Source organism: Ornithodoros turicata, chromosome 1 (genome assembly GCF_037126465.1).
Source record: "Ornithodoros turicata isolate Travis chromosome 1, ASM3712646v1, whole genome shotgun sequence".
NCBI lineage: Eukaryota > Metazoa > Arthropoda > Arachnida > Ixodida > Argasidae > Ornithodoros > Ornithodoros turicata.
In genome coordinates this window covers 130,113,076-130,134,674 of record NC_088201.1, presented here as the reverse complement: position 1 = coordinate 130,134,674, position 21,599 = coordinate 130,113,076, and the positions used below count along the sequence as shown (strand labels likewise).

At 45.5% G+C, this 21,599-nt stretch overlaps 1 protein-coding gene across 3 annotated transcripts in view; it reads right to left on the bottom strand.

Annotated features, from left to right (window-relative positions):
• Positions 1 to 21,599, bottom strand: part of LOC135378596 (neprilysin-1-like) — a 254,298-nt gene that overhangs the window by 99,184 nt on the left and 133,515 nt on the right. For all 3 annotated transcript variants that reach the window (XM_064611657.1, XM_064611659.1, XM_064611658.1), the window contains one exon: positions 13,055 to 13,185. In XM_064611657.1, the coding sequence (XP_064467727.1) occupies positions 13,055 to 13,185 (131 nt within the window). The remainder of the gene's footprint in view (positions 1 to 13,054; positions 13,186 to 21,599) is intronic.

The following is a 21,599-nucleotide window of genomic DNA, read 5'->3' as shown; positions in this document are numbered from 1 at the left end:
GGTTAGTAATATCTCGCCCAATTATATCGCAGCAGCCAGTGCGAGTCGGACCTACCACGAATGCACCCGACAAAAAAAAAAAAAAAAAAAGAAAGAAAGAAATGCGTATATCCCGTCACGCACGGCAAGCACGTGCCGGATGAAAGGAAATGTGACAGTTATACTGTTGTACGAATTTTGGACGAGTGTTGCCCTATTTTCGAATGCGGTTTGAGTGGTCGCAAATTCAAGTTTCTCGTTGATACCGGCACAATGATCTCTGTTTTGCGTTAAAAAGGCGTTCGAAGTAATTTGTAAGAAGGGAGACAAAGAAGCGCAATACATAAATGCATTGGATTCAAAAAGTTTATGAGTGTCACGGGAGATACCATAGGCATTACCGGAGTCGTATATTTGCACTTCGCACTTGGCAAAATCTCTTTCCATCACAAATGCATTATGAGTTCCGGCAGAATTGCACTTGTATAGAAAATGACGAGAATCCTTGGGCATGATCTCTTGAGGCCACAGAGCCTCGACCTGTTGCTAACTGAGAAGGCACTGAGAGGGGGGGGGGCAGCGTATACCGATCATAAACTCAGTTCCAACCTTCGCTGGACCACAGAGTCAACCGCTCAGTGAATACCCTGTGGCTTTGACCGGCGTAGCTGTGAGGCTCGTGGCAGAAGTTCGAATACCGCCGCTGATATAATGCATTTGCTTTGGTGTCGCACTACCGGAATCGGAAAAGGGTGTCTTTGTGTCATTTGGCCGAACGACTCATCGAGCTATGGTCTCAACGGAGGTAACTGTTTAGTACACGTGCAGAACAGATGGGAACTTCCGTTTCATGTTGCTAATCTTACAAAAGGGACTTTGGTACTTCCTATAAACAAGATTGTCGGCACATTTCATTTGGCCGAAGGGGTTTTAGGGGATCAGTTGACGTCTGTGGGGGCGAGGTACATAGCGAAGCGCAAATTGACATTGAATTCGACTTGTCTCACCTAGCATTTCCCCGAAAGCAAGAATTGGAGAGTATTCTTCGGGATTACTAAATTGATTTTGCGTTCTCCAATATGAATTTGGGGCGTTGTGCAATCATAGAACACCGGATGCAAACAGGGATCCCTTGCACCGGTATCACCGTGCGTACAGGATGCCGTACGCGTTATTAGTACAGGAACATGACGTGAGTTACCGATTTGTAACCGATTACCGGAAGCTAAATTCGGTCACACGGATTGACCCGTATACGCTTGCAAATATTGAGGGGACGCTCGCTCCGCTCAGGCCAGCTAGTTACTTCACTGTGATCGATTTATCAGCCGGATTCTGTCAAATTGAAATGAACCCAAGACACCGTGAAAATACGGCATTTAAACGTGTATTCACACGAGCGCCTTTTCTGACTGCGCACGACTGAAGGAGGAGAAGGAGGTATCAGCATAATCACGCAATAATGCAACCATTCAATCGCGGCCCGGGCTTATCGTACAGCAGAATCGATGAAGCGCGCAAGATTTTATCTTATTTTTGGCGAGATATGAAAGACCCTTGTGCAACATCACTACGCTCGGCAGCTCCGTCCGTCAGAAAGAACAACACGGATAGTTTGTTCGCGAGGCACGGAATCCGACGATATTAAAGCGGTAACCGCATACGATGATTTCTCGACGGAAAAACGGCCAACTTCCCCACTGGCACGACAATTCGACGGAAAAACGGCGGGATGAACCGGATGCACAGGTTTCCACTGGGGCGGACGGTGGCGCCCTAGCGGGCGCTTCGTTAGTCCGTGTTAGATTTTGACTTAAAATAACTGATAAATGTTTTCCTAAACATAGAAAAGTTATAGTGGCTAACAAAAGAAGTAATTGCGGTGTCAAAGCATATTCGCGAAGCAAGAGCTACAAAGGCGCCCTCAGACAGCAGCGAGCGGACGACAGCATCCTTCCCACTTCCCAGGTTAGCCATACGGGCATCTGAAATGCCCGCCACTGGTCCGGCACGTCCGCTCGTGGAACGACAGCGCGTGGAGCGGTTATATTGGCTGCGTCGAGCGGCCGCTTCCGCTTTTCGCCGAATTTTTCTGTCCACCGCTGTCGTCGAGAAATCGGTGAAGTTCCCATTGCTCGCGTCAGCTCACCGGGAAAACGATGACGGTGGCCGTTTTTCCGTCGAGAATTCGTCGTATGCGGTTAGCGCTTGACGCGCAGAGCCTTTCGGGAGGAAGAAACGAAAAAGGGGAAAAAAAAACCTCTGTTGCCAATGTGACAAGCTCTTTTGTGAAGCTGTTTTGTACACCTCGTAGAGCAACACCTGATTTTTTGGAAACTTGCCGATGATGAGCAATACCGAAATGTAGCAAGGAAAGATGCCATGTGGGAAAACGTGAGGCTCAAAAACATTGGCTCTCCTTGAAGAATGCCGCTTTTTCTTCTAGCTTATCTGTTTTGCGGATGTCCACGCTTCCCTGCCCCATGAGACCCAAACCTAACCATGATTCACAATGCAACATTGCTAACCCCAAAAACGTTCGGCTGTCGTCAAGTTCATCGAATATTTTGTCTAAAGGGACAAAATTTTTTTTTTTAATTTAACGCCGTCAAAGCTTGATGTTGCCGCTTGCTTTTTCAAAGTTTCCTCCGCTTTGAATGACCCTGAAAAATCATCTGCCTTTTCTGAGCAAGTTATGAGACGGTTGTCCCAATGCGTTGATTCAAGCTTTCCTGCAACGAAACGAAGAACCTTGCCCATAAGGACCATTCAAACTGAACTTCGGATATAAGGATTATATCTATTGGAAACGGGCAAATCATCAAAGTTTGCTGTCCTTCCTGTGAGCCTTTTTGAATCTAAAAAGACGGATGCAGTTGCGAAATTGCTTGAGCCGTTCCCGGGCAATTTGCAGAAATCAAAACTGGCGATTTGTTCAACGCTCATGGAAAACGATATGAGTGCTATCTGTAAGACTATATGTTCCGCTTCCCGCTCGACCCTTTCGGTCAAGTTTTTGTTGAAAGATGACAAGGTTGTTATGCCTCTGAGAATTGTCGTAAATGAGAACCACACTTGGCAAAAAGTTGTATCTTATTTCATTAAGAAGTGTCACTCCTCAATTTACGAACCTAGCCCACTAGTCTTGAAAAATTCTGAGAGTCTCCGTGAGACTCTGGCATCTTTTCACGGCAAAAGGTGTCACGCATTTTCACTGGATATTAAGGATCTCTATTATTCTCTCCGCGCTGGTACTCTGTTAAACCGTGTAAGAGATTTTTTAGAGTGTAACCTGATGCGTTTCCAGTCAAAAGCGGGTATTTCTGTCTCGGGTTTTCTTCGAGTTCTAGAATTTTATCTTAAATCAAATGCTATAAGTACTGATGGAGAATTGTTTACCCAAAAGACTGGCATCTGTATTGGTTCTGCCATTGCACCGGTTTTGTCAGAAGTTTACCTGAGTACTGTTGATGCTGCTGTCATATCATTTATTTCAACTGTTTCCACTGCCTCTCTTCTTGTAAGAAGGTTTGTCGATGATTTGTTGCTGTTGTCAAACGAAGAGTCCATCATTTATGACTGTGAACGTGTTATCAGGTCTGTCGCACCCGAACTAGATTTTCCTGTCGAGCACCCCATGAATGCACTCTAAATCTGGTACCTTGTAGTAAAGGCAAACATTTCAAAAATTTTACCCTCTATTTCAGAAGTTACCCTGTAACCTATAAGCAATACCCTCTATACACGTTACACAGATCACCTATATATAGAGGTTACTGTCTCCTAACAACCACACTGACGTAAAAGTTAGTTTCGCCAGCCATGGCTGTCTCTAAGATGCCCGCCTCTTCACAGACACTACAGAACAAATGGTGTTCAAAATGAGCTCTCATCAGTGCAGAAGGCATACTGTCATTCGCAACATATAGCCATAATATACGTAATTCATCTCAAGGCATTCAGTGCGAGTGATCACTACATGTGTAGACTCACATGCACAACAAATGAAATCAAGAAATAATTGCAACTGGAGCACATGTGTTATTTAATTGGCAAACCTGGAACTACAGCTAAGGCAACAGAACGAGGACGTCACAATACCAACACTTCAGCTGTGGTGAACGACATTCAGTTTCAAGGGGGCATACTCTTTACAGTCCTCACGTTGTTCCAACTCCCTCTCGAGTACGCCCAAAGCATTTCTATTCCTTTCTGATATATGTCAGAATGACACATCAGCGACGCGGCTATGGTTAATCAGAAGAACACGAAGAAGTAAAGCACAATGATGACAAAGGACTAACCAAATAACGGACGTAACACACACACGTACACACTGTGTTGAACCGTTGAACCATGTTGAAGAGACAGACAGAAACAGACTGCGATTAGTGTTCCTAGACTGTCCAGCAAAGACGTAACTATATACATAAACTTTGTAGTGAACATACCGTAGAAATACCCTGATAAAGTTCCACCACTTCAAGCTTGTGCTTTCTTCACAATTCTGAACACGATCCGCAGTTGGTACAGACGCAGAGACAACGTAACGCACACCGATCCGAAACTCTCGCCCTGAATGATTGAATGTGCGGTTTGAATGAGAACACAGTGACTTTTGAGCAGAACCTTTTATACAGGTTATCTTGCAAAGAAACAAGAAAAACAAACGAAGGAAATTCAAAGGCGGAATTCGTTTAGAAGTTACAACGTTCCTATAAAAGGTACATGGGATCTACCCAAGGTACATTTATAAGTTACGAGGATTGGATTTTCGTTGAACTCTGAAGTAACCTCTATTGCTCCTCCAGTGTCACGTTACAAGTCGTGTTTAACATCTAAATAGAGGTATCGGACGTGTAACCTCTATGATATTTCGAAATCTACGACTATATAACGGTTACGCATTGCTAAAAGTTACAATAAAGGGTACCGAGTTAAGACTGTGGCGAGCTACAATTTTTGGATGTACAACTTTTGTTCAGCCCTTATCTTTGCTGGAACTATGGCAAATCTATCCTGTCTGCTAATAGCTGCCATTCAAAAACTGTCAAGTTTGGAGTCATCGCCGGGTTACTGTCAAATGCTGTGAAGAAGTGTTGCGTTCACCAGTTACATTCTTCTCTGTGCCACCAACTGTCTCAGTTGAGGGACGCGGGCTTCTCCTATTGTATGATTTTTCATAGTCTAATGACGCTTGGAAACAAGCTTTTTTTCCGTTTCCCTAGAGGAAAAGAATGTTACGGGTCATCGTGTCGTAATTCCTTTTTTTTAATAAAATTTCTCATAACTTGCTGTTTGTTGCGAAGAAATTTGATGTGAACCTTGTATTTAGAAATGACTTTCGTTTAGACTCGTTGACGCCCTTTGAAAAAGTTGAAACTTCGTGTAAAACCCACAGAACTGTGTATGTGAACTGTCGTTCTAATATTGTATATCAGATACCTCTGGAATGTGGTTTTTGTTATATCGGCCAAAGTAAACGCTGCCTGAATGATCGCTCGCGGGAACACGCCCTCAAAGTAAAAATAATGATTGTTCTTCCGAATTGGTAAAACACCTACAAGACTGTAGAGGTTGTGCGTCCAGATGGCATGACACCTTTGTAGTGTCCAGTGAAAGTGACCTTAACAAAAGGATTATGAAGGAAACGCTGTCCATTATCTCTGCTGGGAACTATGTCAGCAAGCCTTTCCTGACATTCCCGTTGGTTTTGGGGATGTTCTTACGTTCTCCTTACCCTTCTTTCTCACCCACTGGAACTCCTTATATGTTTGTACTGTTAAGTAAACTTTCAGCTGTGTTTGAGACCTTGTCTGTGTTGTCGTTTTTTTGTCCCCTAGTCTCTGTTTTTTAAGTTATGAATGTGGGAAAAGATCGCTTTTGAAATGGAAAAGAGACACCCGGATGTCGAAGCAACGGTAGCCATGTACACCAAATCATTTTTTTGGGTCCCCATATTCACGGCGCAGTCGTTGTGTCAGTTGAGAACGTGTTAATTATTAACAACGAGTTGACTGCATGCTCGCGTTCCAAACCTGAAGGTATCGGCTCAGTTTCGTTTAAAAACGAGAAAATGTGTGAGCAGTATGTCGCACGCCAGGTAGCCAAAGGGGCTCAAAATTTAATCCACGAGCCGGCCACTGCGGGGGTCACGCATATTAATAGTTGTCTGGCATCATAAATTAACCACGTAATGATATAATATTTTAGAGCTGTCATTACACAAGCTTACAGGTAGCTCCCCGAGGTCACCATCACGTCATGCGGTGCGTTTGCGGGAGGCCACTGTGTGCATACATTGTGTTCTGACAAGCATCAACGAGGACGAACAGTTGTAATAAAGGGAGCCAGTTTTCTTCGGTTTCACTATTTTTACGTGTTTCTCATCCATCGCAGCAACACAGTTTGGGAACTGCCACAGCGCTTCAAAGTAACGTGTTTTATCCCTGGATAAAGCTAGTACTGAAAATGCGACATATTGACGCACTTACGTTATATTCACTCACTTTGCAATGACATTATTTCGTAATTATTCACTGGGGGAGCTTCTTACACAACGCGATATGCAAAAAGTGCGAATTCGTAAATTTGGTATTGTTCCATAACTTAATATGTATGCATGGGACTGTAACGTACCCCCCCCCCCCCCAGTCCCCACACGCACACAAGGATCAGGAAAGATCATAAGGGTTGTTTGAGTGGTAGAGGATTATTTCCAAGAGAGGTTTTTTTCCCGTCCTACTTGCACTACCGACGGTGCGAGTTCATGGTGGTGAACTCTACCTCGCTATGCCACCGGTATATGCGATGAACGTTTTATTGCAGTGAGTAGTGTATGAAGGCAGTAGAAACAAAAACATGGACTGTCCAACGCCTAAAGCAATGGTGCCAATGAAACGCAGAAATAAGGAAGCTATCACAGGAGGGGATCGGACCTGAACCATCAGATTTCTGCACTCTAAAAACCGAACTTCGCGGCATACCACGCTATGCGCCAACCATGGCCACGAGCTATAGGGTCGTCGCTTCTGATTCGAAGAGAGGGGAGGGCGAACGGTTTTTTGTGTCAGTAATAATTTATCCGAATTGACACAAAAGGGGGGGGGGGGGTAATGGCAGTTTCCGCTCGCCGTTGTTTTCCACACAGAAGTGGCCGTCGTCACGACTATAGGAAAGAAAAGAAAGCAAAGCAAGACAGATGGAGGATAGAGGATGAAGGGATGTTAGCGAAGTAAGAATCCATCGCCAGGCATCGCTGCTTCTCTAAATACAGGTATCGAATGAAAACGGAGGCGCCCCGGCTGACGCCCGAGAGAGACAACAACGAGACACGAACGAAAGCGGACGCATGGCTGCACGAAGTGTTTCAGCGGCGGTCCCAGCGAAGTACTTTGGGGGGGGGGGGGAGCTCAGCAGATCACCGTAAGCGGAGCGGGGCGTCAGAACGGTCAGCTAAAGCTCTTTAATAACTTCTAGCAGCCCCAGCGGTGTCGCCATCATCTTCGTTCAACATCTCGCGCCCGCGCAACCGCGGACAATAAACTAGTTGGGCTCTCGCCGTCAAACCAGCCGGTTCTCTTTCTCTCTCCTACACATTCTAGAACAACAACATTCTAGAACATCCTAGAACCTTCGCCCGTGCTCCAACATGTCTCTCAGGGACCAACAAGCCAGCTCTGCTCCAACCCCAACGTCTTCACTAGCTGCCGTCGCCGTGAAGCTGCCCCCGTATTTCGACCGAAACCCAACAGTCTGGTTTCTCCAAGCCGAGGCTCAATTTAACCTGGCCGGCATAACCACGCAACCCACCAAGTTTTACCACGTAATTTCAGCTCTTACTCCTTCCGCTGCGAATGAAGTCTACGACATCCTGGCAAGACCCCCACCCCCCCTTCTACGCCGAATGACCAGCTAAAGCAAGCTCTCCTCCAGCGAACGACGTGATCAACCCGCTCACGCCTGGAACAGCTTCTCTCGACAGAAGAGTTCGGTGACCGCAGGCCGGCGCATGCGACAGCTGCTCGGCGACCATTCAGCTTCCGTGGACGATGCCCTTCTGCGTGAGCTCTTTCTCCAACGCCTCACGCAGAATGTACAAATGGTCCTGGCCACAGCGGCTGACATGACCCTCGCTGACCCCAGCATGCCACTCTTGCTGACGCGGTTATGGAGGTGGCCAATCCAGCTGTAGCTACTGTGTCCCTTTCATTGCCCCTTTCGGAACCTGTCCGCCCCCAACCGCGCCAGCTCGAGAAGTCCACCAGCGACGAGCTTTGTAGCGAGCTCCGCTCCCTTGCCTCCCTTGCCACGCTCATAGCCGCTTCCCACACATCAAGATCAGAAACCCATCTCCGACGGCATCGTCGCGGCCGAAGTGGCCACAGCCCAAGACGTTCCCCTTCCACAAACCGTTCCGCCACCCGGGACCGTAGCCCTGTAATGTGCTGGTACTACCGCCGCTTCGGTGCTGACGCACACCATAGGTTCCTACCTTGCTTGTGGCGACAACAGGGAAACCAGTCGGCGGACCATTGATGGCGACCAATGGCCCAGGCTCTTCCCCAGTCGCCTCTTCTACGTCCGCGAGCAAGCTTCTGTCCGACGTTACCTCATCGACACTGGGACGAAAGTCAGCGTAATCCCCGCAAACCGTACAGACCGTCGAAAACAATTATTGTACTACCTAGTGCAGTCAACGGTTCCAGAATCCCGGTCTATGCCCAGCGCTCGCTCACCCTAAATATCGTCGTCCGACGCACTTTCGGTGCATTTTTCTCGTTGCCGACGTAACCCAATCCATTCTCGGAGCCGATTTTTTACCCATCACCATCTGCTCGTCAATATGCGCCGCCACAAGCTCATAGACTCCTCCACCAGCCTCACTGTGTCGGGCATACGTTTTGTGCTTGCAATCGCTTCGAATTGCCTTCTACCAAGACATAAGCAACCCCTTCCTCGCCATCTTGAAGGACTTCCCGCAGCTAACTCGCCCTTGTGACTGGTCCCAGCCCGTGAAACACAACGCGGTTCATCATATCGAAACCATATGCCCCCCGGTCTTCACTCGTCCCCGTCGTCTTCCGCTGGCGAAGATGGCAATCGCACGCCCAGAGTTCGACCACATGCTGGGAATTGGAATCATCCGCCCATCTTCCAGCAGCTGGGCGTCGGCGCTGCACATGGTGCCTAAGAAGACCGGCGACTGGCGCCCCTGCGGGGACTACAGAGCCTTAAATCGCGTTGCCATCCCCAATCAGAACCCCATCCCTCATGTCCATGACTTCAAGGCATCCTTACATGGCGCTACTATATTCTCGAAGATGGTCCTCGTACGGGCATACGATCAGATCCCCATTGCCGATGCAGACATTCCAAAGCGGCCATAACGACTCCTTTCGGGCTATTCTAATTTCCATGGATGCCATTTGGCCTTCGTAACGCGGCTCAATCGTTCCAACGGTTCATCGACTGTGTCATCCGTGGCCTTCCGAACGTGCATGCCTACATCGACGATATGCTTGTGGCCAGTGCAAAACCCGCACAGCACGATGCCGACCTGCGCCAGCTATTTTCCCGTCTCACCGATTTCGGAATAACAATTAACCCTAACAAGAGCGAGTTCGGCGTTCCCGCATTGGACTTCCTGGGCCATCAGATTTCCTCGGCTCGCGATTCTCCTCTACATCCAAAGTCCAAGCGATCATCGATTTTGCGCAACCCGCCAACTTGCAGCAGCAACGGACATTTTTGGGAATAACAAACTTTTACCGCTGCTTCATCCCGAGCAACGGAGCGTCGTTATATTCGGGATATGACTTTCTTGTTCAATGTCGTGCATGGTAAAATAGGTGCTCCTTTATTGTTAGCCAGTGTCGATTTTCATGCGCCATCTAGACATTGTAGAGTTCATCGTACTTTTTATCCACGTTTTTGTCACCCGTCTTCTCCTTTGGCGCGCATGCAGTGTTGCTTTAATGACATTGGGAACACTAGTGTGGACATTTTTGCTAATTTTACTTTATTTTTATCCTCTTTGTAACTTTTTATCGTTTTGTAAGTTAATCTTCTTTCCGTGCACCTCTATGTAGGCTCACGCTGTTGGCGGGCACGTGAAACTAATAAATAAATAAATAAATAGATCCCTCACTGTGCGGAGATATTAAGACCACTCGAGTCGTTCGTGTCCATCAAGCGCTCCGCCACCTCGTCTCTGTCCTGGACCACAGACACCTTTGCCGCACTCGCCTAAACCAAGGAGGCCCTTGCTAAAGCCACCATGCTGGTGCACCCGGTACCTGGTGCACCAACCTCCCTCATGGTGGACGGTTCCTCCACAGCCGCAGGTGCGGTCCTCCAGCAGAGGACAACAGACAATTCTGAATCATCGACCCCCTGGGATTCTTCTCCCGCAAGTTGCGCCCACCTGAAACGCGCTATAGCACCTTCAGTCGGGAGCTACTCGCAATTTACCTTAGCGTCAAGCACTTCAGACATTTCCTCGAAGGCCGTGCTTTTTCAATCTTCACGGACCACAAACCGCTCGTCTACGCATTCCCTTCTTCTGGAGATATCTTGCCTTCATCGGTGAGTTCACTTCAGACATCCGCCACATCTCCGGCCACCTCAACCTCGTCACCGACGCCCTCAGCCGCATTGACATAGACCTCTCCGCCCTTGCGCCCGCACTTGACCACCTGGCCGAACTTCAAGCCCAAAACGAAGAACGAGTCTCTGCGGTCGGCGGCGTCGACAAGCTTGATTCTTGAGGACGTAACCTTCCCCGAAGCTCGTACCCTGATCTGCTGCGACGTTTCCCGTGGCACTCCTCGACCATTCCTTCCCCCTGCAGTACGCCGCTCGGTGTTTGATCACCTCCATTCTGTGGCGCACCCCGGCGTCCGGGCCACGCAACAGCTAATTACTTCCCGCTACGTCTGGCCCGGTATGCTCTGCGACGTCAATCGCTGGGTTTTCTCCTGCAGGGCTAGCCAGCAGTCCAAAGTCATCCGCCACACGACTTTGAACCCCACTCGATTCCTTGAACCGGACACCCGTTTCGCGCACATACACCTCGACATCGTCAGCCCTCTGCCTCCACCCCACTGATTCCGCTATGTCCTCACGATGATCGACAGATTCTCCAACAAACTCATGCTAGGCAGGGCAAGATGGCGATAAAAATCTTATAAAAATCTTGAAGCTCGGCGTATTTGTGTTAAAATGTCGGAATCTGCATTCCATCATAACGGGATTCCGGATACTGCGTTCGAGATCACGCGTTGTTGGTCAGAAAGGAGACAGTCAGCGTCCTTTTGCCAGAAAGACCGGTATCTAAAAGCAGGGTCTCCGTGATCATGTGTTAATGAGCAAAAACTGGGTTCTGATTGGTTTTCTTCCCTCGAACGGTCTGTAGAGCGCGCGTGTGTCAATGTTATTAGATGTCATTTGAAATTATACTCTTGGCGGCATACTTCCCTGAAATGTTCCGCCCGCACACATCAGCTATCGCATGACAAGCATGACAAGAAATGCCGCTGCCTTTCCCTCTAATCTGCATCGTCCCCCATCGTCGCAATGGAGTATGCGCAGGCGAGGGCGTGGCTCTTTTAGTGACCGATAGGGCTCACATTAGGAATAAAGGTGGGAGAGTATCTGCTTATTGCAACGAACGACGAAGAGAAATGATAGCTATAGAAGAGTTGGGGGTGCCATTCTCCCTCCCCCCTTCCCCCCCAAAAAAGAAAAAGAAAACAGCCTGTTCTGTAACCATAATTTTACATTTCCCTTATTGTAGAGTGCTGGTCTAGCCATCATAGTTTGTCAAAAAGTTCGGAAGTCAAGATGTTTTCCTGAGGAACTTGAGTACCGCAGGCAAGTCACAGTCTTGGGCAGTGCCAACTATAGTGTCGCTAGGACGAACGAGGCGGTGCCAGAGCGCGGTACGGTGCCTCTCATACCGCTGACAGTTGATGAGGATGGCAACCGTACCTGTTTCTATATTGTAGGCGGGGCACACGGATGTATCCAGTTGACCTGTTTCTTAAAAAAATGGCAGTGGAGTTCGAACGCTGTTCAACATTCAAGCTCAGTAGATGGAACATCGCTTACTCGTTCCTGGATGTTCGTCCACGGAGAACGTGGGTCATCGACGGGTCACCAAATGTGAGAAGGAATTACTCCTGACTGCATTCTTGCTGAACAAGCAGTTTGCTACAGCTACGAAACGGCTGAATTTTCAGATGGCAGGTAGATGACGTGAGGGAGAAGCCATTGACACGTTTGGTATCGTGGGCTCGTCTGACGGGAGGGTCAGATCATTTTGATGTCAAGCGTAACGGGATTCCATAAAACTACGGTGGAATCAAGGAGGATACACATATACGGCAGGAATGGAAGGGGTGCTCTATAAGTGAAGACAACATGACGCCATCTTAGCAATCGGAAAACATAGAGCCGTTCCGCCGGATTCCGAGCACGGCTGGCTCGTGTATTGTGTACGGGTGCACAAAGAGTGACAAGAAATCACCAGGAACCACGTTTCATTTGTAAGTGCACAGGAATGGTCAGAAACAATGCGTCTTTCCCCTGCGCCGTAGAACATGGGCTGGTCGACTGGTTCCATTAGTTGGCAACCCCTGAATCTCCGCTGACTGATTAACAGATGAGGAGGCGTTACCGTGCATACCTTGGTATCTCAATGGATCATTCATCTTGAATTCTAGGGCAACAGAAGGAGACCTGCTCCTGGCTTCATTGCTACTTACAGTGATGTATAGGCCGCCGCTACTACAGCTAGTACATATATCTTCCTTGGCCAGAATCTGTACACACTCTAATAACGTGTAGTATTTGCTATTACACTTTACAATTTGCAACTGTAGTATTTCAAATTCCTTTTTTTTCGTTGTGAGAGCAGGAACAGTGGATTTAGTAATGTTGATGCAATATTATGTACAAAAATGTGTCTTTCAATTAAAGTTTTCATCCCATTAGGTGGACCATTTCTTTCTTTTTCTTTTTTTCACATTCTTTATTTCAGCAGGTTCACACCAGAATAACGAATACTTCTTACCTTTCATATGACGCAAGATACTCCAGGAGTCTTTCGAATTTATGAACAGCAACGTAAAATATGTGTTCGTCATCAGCTATAGTGATATTTGCCTTACTGAATATGTTGTTCAGGAAATGCGACCATTGAACCTGCAAACACAGAAATAAATAATCAAACTCAAACTCAAAATAAACAGTACGGACATTCATTCAACGACCCAAAGTATGGTATATGTATGTGGTATAGGACCACTCTGAATATGACACAATACTATCGTGCTTGCGCACAATAGTAGGCCCATAGAATTATGTTTTCTGGTTTCTCTAGAAATGCGAAGTGGCAATGCCTATGTAAACCAACAAAAAACTATGTTGACTAAAGACAAATGGGCGCCGTGCGCAAACCATTAATTATCGTGCTAAACCTTTAGAGTAAAGGCGAACTAAGGCGTCCGCTAGAAGTTAAGAGATCCAGAATTTTGTCCCACAGCAGGGCATGCAGTGATGAATAAACAAAATTCCATTGCACAGGTTCTGCTCTGTTCAATATGCACCTGGAAAGCCAATCACGTAAACATATCGACTTTATGCTTTGATGCAAGGTAAGCCTTAGCTTGTGAACTTGGATGACTTTTCATGACCAATTTATTATTCGCTCGGCAAAGCAGGAAAGCTACAGGTAGTGACAGAAATGCTGAGGAAGAACTGGCGATAAAGCTTGATTGCAAATAAAGGGCTGCTATAATTGTATGTAAACATGTGTTGCCTGGTGGTTTTAAATGCCGTAGATAATTATTCACCTATATCCCTTACAGTTAAGCTTTGCGGATATCTCATTGATACAGATTCTGTATCATACAACGCGGTTTGTTTGTAGCAGAGCCTTTGAACTTGAGTTTTGCAATCAAGACAACTTGTAATGAGTGAAGTTTCACTGGCGGTAGTGCTCTGAAATTCGAAAGAACTGGACAATCAAGCCACTTGAGTAAGCTCCACGGCTATGGATACAGCGAAATAGAATCTGATGACACCTGGTCCGATGTGTCAGGAAGGGAAGGTTTATGCTAAGGCTTTGTTTCAAACAAAGATTGGGTTTTTGCGATGATTGCTCAAAGCCAAACTTGCGTCCTGTAGCCATTGAACTGAACCAAATCACAACTGAACGCCCAGTGTCAGGTTGCTTTTCCCGCTCGTGGAATACAACGTGCTGAAGGCAGGGAGGCAAGGCTCGCGAGGTATGCCACATTCTAGGTGTTACGTTGTCATGCTTACTGAGACACTTACATCAGAGAGTATGGATACAAACCCCACTGCTGGTGCCTTTTCTTCATTCAGTTGCAGGCATGCTGCCGTGATGGACAATGAAATCAGGGGCTCCCTGCCAATGCCATTTAATTATACAGGTTTTTTTTTCTGTACATATTTTTATCTAAAAAAAGCTATGGGGGCAGTCTCGGTGTGATCTTTGCAGTTGCGTTATATAGCCTGCGGCCATCCTCTCGGGGACCCCACTAATTATGAATTCGTAACGTTGATTAAGGGATTCTGGGCAAAACCGAGACAGTAGAATTAGAACAGTCATTGCTGAAATCCATTTGATGTAAAAAAAAAGAAAACAAAAACACAACCCTCATTCAAACACGTTCGCTGAAATATCCATAACAGAATTATTTTGTCTTATATGAAAATGAGTCGAAACCGAAACCGCGCTGGTCGGGAGGACAACGCTCCTGCCACGACTGGGGGCCACTTATTTTGGAACAATGTATGACTAAAGTAGGTGCTCATCTGCTGCCGTCTCAACTGCTTTATGGCCCAGATAACCCCTTGTCGGCTTACGCAATGCGCTGCTGTCGAACGCGCGATTTCGGTTTCGGCTCATTTACATAGCGAAATTCTTCTATGAATATTTCACCGCACGCGCTCGTTTCAATATTTCCAAGAGACAGGATGACTTTCAACAAGAATTGCCTCCCGTTCTACAAACTTTATTTTGTGCACACTTTCGTAATTACATAAAATATTTTCCTAATTAATGAATTTTAGTTAATTAGTCATATTGTAGTTACATGGTCTCTTTGTGACAATGACCGTCTGGCCGTGTAACTCTATACTGCAAAAACTACATCTATGCTGTTCTCAATAGGTTTTATAAAAATCTGTCAAGGATAAAAAACGTACACGCTCTATAACAAAACCACACGAACTACAGGTGTAAACAAACAGAGAGCTTTTTACTGCTATGCATTCCAGGAAACGCAGCAAGCCTAGTTATCACACCGGCAAGATAAGATAACGACATGGGATCTGGACAGATGCCGACATTGGGTTCTCTTGGCGACATTACAAGGGTACCGTATCACCCTTCAAATCCGCGTAGTGGGAGCCGGTCCATCATATACCGTAGAGGGGCCGTTGATAACGCGGTCCGTTGACAACGCGGCCCCCGGGTGGGCCGTATCTTGAAATGCGCGGCCCGTAAAACGGTCGTCGGGGCAGCATCGCTTGCGGTGTTGTTTCCGGGAAGATTTTTCCTAGAATTTTTGTTTCGCCTAATGGACATCGTGGACACCTCCGCCTGTGTCGAAAGAGAACTCCCATTTCTTCGGAAATATCACACTGGCTTCAATCTTTCCGAACAACGGCCGATCAGCGATTTCGTCCACCAAAGGAGCAGACATATTCAAGCGCTGCTCAGCCCATTCATTTTAATGGCTTTAAAGGTTGAGTTGGACTGTCGTGTTTTAAGATTGTCTGCCACCAAGCAGTGCTTTGATACAACGCTGTCGAGAGTTGGATCGAGGACGGAGAGAACATGATGTTTCTGATTAACACTTTTCTGTCGAGCATTAAGTTATGTAACATAATAACCAAGGAACATCTCTTGCTCTATCAGCATGAACATGCGTTAACATGCATGAACATGCTGATAGAGCAAGAGATGTTCCCTGGTTATTATGTTATATAACTTAATGCTCGACAGAAGTGATAATTAGAAACATCATGTTCTCTCCGTCGTAAAACCATAACCCTCGACAGCTCTATCAGCATGAACATAACTTATGTTCATGCTGGTAGAGCAACAGATGTTTCCTCGTAATTATTATTACGTGCTTGCGACGATACAGCCATGACTATTTTTCGCCAATGAGGTTCTCGTAGGGCGAAAAACAATATAAGAGATGGAGGGAGGAACGTCAGCACATTTTGAAAGACATGTCATAGTGCTTAAACAAGTGCAGTGTCATAGGCTTAATGTCTGGAATTTTAGAAGCAATTTGCATCCTCTTTAGTTTCATTATGGGCGAATCGGAGATCGATGATTTCCTTATGCGAGGACAGACTAGTGCTCCTCTTGCATAATTCTCAAAAATGATTTTGCTTTTGCTTTTTATCAGCATGTTCTAATGAGCCATAGTGTGCGTAATGATGAACAGTTTATTGAAGCTTCATCTCGTCCTCTTTGTATTCTTGCACTTCGTTCTATTGTGGGGATCCGGAGAAGATGTAGGAAAGACCTAAGTTGGAAAGCCTTACCTTATACCGCATTTGTGATTGGATGGCATGGCCCCGTGTGCCCAATCCAGGACGCGTCATGCACTGCTGCCACAGCGTCACAATAAAAAAAAATGCCGCTTATTATGTTAAAAATATATTAATTCCTAAGTTGGAATTGCGAGCATCCCATCGGTCTTTCTTGGAAATGGCGTCTGCAAACTGGAGTCTTTTTTACGACGCGGCACATCGCGTCAATTCTATTGCCGTTTTCAGTAGACCTCTCCCTGTTTGCAGACAAATGACGCCATACTGTTCAAGAGCACCACCAATTTAGTAGACTTGAACTACGCTCGAAGCTACACTGTTAGAAAAATTTATACCTTTTGGGGTATAAACGGCTTGTCCCAGGGCGTGTACCTTTTGAGGTATACACGCTATACCTTCCTCAAGGTATACTATCTTTATACCTACCTGAAGGCATATTATTTGCACCTCAGGGTATAAACATATACCTCCTAGAGGGTATATTTTTAAGGGCTTTGTGGCATAATTGAAGAAAACGGTAATATTCGATTTGTTTCAGCGTCATATCCGAGTGGCGGCTTCCCAGCGCAGCTTTCCACAAATATAAAAAAAAAACAGAACCAAAGGAACGATAACAAAAAAGAAAATGCCTGGAGACACTCGCGCACAAACTCACAAAGCATGGATGTGAATTGGAGAGGAAATAAATTAAGTAAAAATTAGCATTAAATTTGAAACCAATAAGCAACACCAACAAATATTAGGAAAAATATTTCCAGGAGCAGTTGGCATTCGCTGGAGAACAGATACATATACAACACAGCGCGGCTACACAGGGTGGAGACCATCCTTCGCGCGGGAAGCAACTTAAGAAGTGAGGGCGTGTAAATTTATTTATTTTGGGATCAAATAATTGGCTTCCAGATGTCACAACCCAATATAATTAGAATGCTACTGTATTACTGACTATGTTTTTAACTTAACTTATTATTTAACTGAGATGATATAGCCGCCGTCACAAATTAATGTGATCCCAGATGTTGCGGGAGAAAAGGTATACAAAACGCCGAAGGTATAAACGTAATATAGAAGTACTTTTTTATACCCTCAGCTGCCGTGGAAGGTATAGAATCAGTGATCTATACCTTACACATGGTTTAAACAGGGTATAGACAATGGTGATGAGGTATAAATGTCGTACTCTTGACCTTATTTATACCTCTTTTATACCTTTTATATACCTTTTCTTCTAACAGTGTAGGGGTGAACAAGGTCACACCCAAAAGCCACGGTCTTGAGGGGGTTACGATGGTCCCTGAAAGGGACGCGACCTTCGGTCCTACTTTTCTTTCAATAGGAGACAGCGAACAAGTGTCCATTCGTGGAACCCAGCCCTCCCCTTTCGATTTGTTTCGGTTTCATTTTGTCTACCGACGTCATGATCATGTTTCACGGGTAGAGGTCTATTTGAGTGTTGCGATCAGTGCTGACATCGGTGCAGCGAGAAATGTCATAAGCTGAATGCGCGCGCGTATGAGAGGCAGTATCATATACAGCACGTCGTGTGCAACCTTCAGAGAGGTATATAGCTGATGGACAGAACTTAGGGCCCATCGCCGAGAGTGAAAGCGATGAGCGAAGCAAATCTCGAGCATAATTATCCACAATCTAATGATGTGAAGAAAAAAAAAAGAACACTCAAAACGCGTGTGATCAAGAGAAATGCCTCACATAAGCGGCTGTATACGAGGCAATAGTCAAAACACGTCGCAAAACATTCAGGTAGTCCCATACCATCCCATAGTAGTGCATTGAGCAGTGACAGTCACAAAAAGTAAATTTATAGCTGTAAACGGGGAAATAGTCAAAAAGGTCACAAATCATGCATATAGTTCCATACCATCCCATTAGGGTTCGGAATCCCGAGCCGTTTTTACAATCCCTAGATTTCGGGATTTCCATTGTAAATCCCATACAGTTCCCTATTTACTCCAGCATGTCGAGTGTAAAAGCAACTCCACTCATGAGGTTAACGTAACTCCGTTGGGGAGTTATTGTCACACTACATAAGGCGTAAAAATTATGCCCCTATCCTGGGTGTGCATTACTCTAATCAATTTTTCATCTTGAAAAACATGCAAGGAAGTGTTGTACAACAGTATATTTAAAAAAATACTTTTATTGTGCCTCTGATACAGAACAGAAGTGGAACATTACAATGCACATTACACGCTATGTACATGGAACTAATCATGTGACTAGAAACAACAAGTTAGTATTCGAAGTGTTTAACGGCACCTCAAGCGCTCCCTAACCAATGCAACATACTTCAGGTTCAAGCCTTCGTGATGTTTGAATGCGGTCATTTACTGGACAGGCGCGTCCCTTCACCGCGATACAGCAGGACTGGAACTTGAATGGGTCTTCTGTGAGCATTTTTGTGAGATATAGAGCATTTTTGTCTTAAGCGACACCGCTAAGCGGAGACAAATTATAGTGATATACCACGAAGTTATGTTACATTCCTTTCTATATAGCCTTCTCAAGTAGTATCAGTCAAGTATGCAATGTAGACCTATTAATCGAAGGAGCAGAGTATTTTTTTCCGTTACTGTAAGTTAGAGAACAATCAAATCAAACAGAGCACATACATACCAGATTTGAAAACTTGCTTATTTGCAAACATTTTACGTCGTTAAATATAAGGATGGGACAGATAGCAGGATGCACTGTAAAAAAAAAACGTATGCTGTAAGAATGTGTGTGTCGTCCAAGACTGGCAGAAATCACAGTTTTTGGAATGTGCATATTGGTGTGAGAGTGAATCTCCGGTTTGTTCATCTGTTGCAGCTTTCCTAAAATAGGTGTGTGTATGCATTTTGCTGTATATCTATTATAGAGCACATGAAGTAAGGTAAGCACCTACACAAGGAACAGGTCAGATTGATCTGCTTCACCAGATGAGCAACGACAGACTACTCCTGCTGTGTAATAATCCGCAACATAAATATAGACAATGAGAGACCACGCAGTGGCGATATCTGATGCTATCATATGCCAAATATTTTTGCTAATTAACCATTTCTTATGCCAAACCAACACTGCTAGGAAAATGAATGGTTTGAATCATACGAGTGGAAAAATTGATTGATGCTAGCACAGTGCTACACAAAAGTTTATGGAACACGCTCCGGCGCCTTCCTCAGAGTGATACGCTAGCAGCTAATGGGGCCGCATGAACTTACAGACACGTGCCTAGGCAACCCAGTCATCTGTTTGCAAGTCTATAGGTGCCATTCGCTGCTGGCGTGTCACGCTGAGGAAGATATGCTCCAGAGAGTGTTTCTAAACTTTTGTCCAGCACTGCGATGCGATGTAATAGAATAAGAAAATAATGGGGATTTAATTCACTACATTGTACCTACCCTTTTGTTCAACTGTTGCCCTTCTCTTCCTTGCAATTTACATAGTACTTTCTTCCTTTGTGGAGGTATAGCAGCTTTTATTTGATCGTGTTTTCCACTGTGCTGTGCAAGCCACTGGTCAATCTGAAACTTATTAACAACATCATTAGAACTCAACACTGACACCACTTATCATCGACGGGATACACATGAATGAAATACTAATACAGAACAGCACTAGTACCTACCCCACTGAAACTTACCAGCGCACGAGACCTCCATCACACCACCTTCACAGTTCGTCATTTGAATGACAAGCTATGCTGGCCTCTCAGGGGAAATTATCAACTTCGTCATCTACAGTGCGTGTCATTAAAGCAGGACTGTTCTGCAATATAGTTAACATTGGTTAACACGTACACAGTGTCCTAGCTAAAATTACATTTCAACTATCGTCATTGTGATGGCCTGATAATTGTCAAAATTCATTTAGCGGAGTTCCTTTAGAACACAACAAAAAGGTACTTCCAAGCTTATGAAAAGAAAGAAACTCTCAACTATATATTTCTGAACGAAGTACAGGCCAACGTCTACCGCATTTTGTTAGCAGTGTCCCCAAAGCGGATCCTCCTTTCAAAGCAACATATACGTGTATGTACGTATCACAGGACGCAGACTTACCTTAAGTACATAGTGGTAGGACACGCAGCTATATGACTTGCAGCAGTCGCATTGATTACACCTCAGCACGCTGCAAAATGTTCTTGCTGGAAGAAAATATTATTCAGCGGTCCAATAGATCGTTAACAAGTCTGCGCAGGACAAGCAAAGAGAGACGTACGGACGCACGCAGAGCTCAAACGCTCAAACTCAACGGCCTCGATATCATTGTTGCTAGACCGCGCAATGACAAGGAGGAAAACGGTCCAAGAATAAGCAGATGCGTCGGCTTAACTCTCGCCACGGAGTCAAGCGTAGGTTGAAGGGAGTTATTAAAGTATCAAAACACAGAAACGCACAAACAGGGAGTTTCAAGGGTGCTTGGTGAGAGTTCACCCGCAGCAGGGGGTGTAAAATCGCTTAATACTCTCTTTCGACTCCCTTTTTTTAGAGTGTAGTCTGTAGCAGCCGAGACTATGATTTTCTGAAAATTTCGCTGATATCGAGGTCCTGCTCCACTGCATAGAAGAGGACCGACGCTTTCCAACGCCCTGCACATGCAGTGTTCATGTCTCTGTTGTGTACATTTTATTTTTAGGATGCATCTCTCAATCAGAAGGAAAGCTGTTGTCCTCCTCCGCGTCTCAATTGAAATGTCATTTTTGTACAGCAAGGAAACCACGTGCAAACAAGAGAACATCACGGAACCTGCAGCCATGGAAGGTACACTGTCATACGCGGAGAACACAACAATCTTGTGCGCGATGCTATCATTATCCGTGACGAGAAGCGCATCTTGCGTGAATCTTACACTCTCAGTACAGTACTACACCGCATAGCACGTTGTCCGCAAATCATTGACACGAATGATAGGATTACCGCTTTCGATTTGAAGAGCGACGGGGGCGTATAGCAATTTGGGTATATGATAATTGCTATAAAAGTGCCTATGTCCCCTTCTCTCTTCAAATCAGAAAG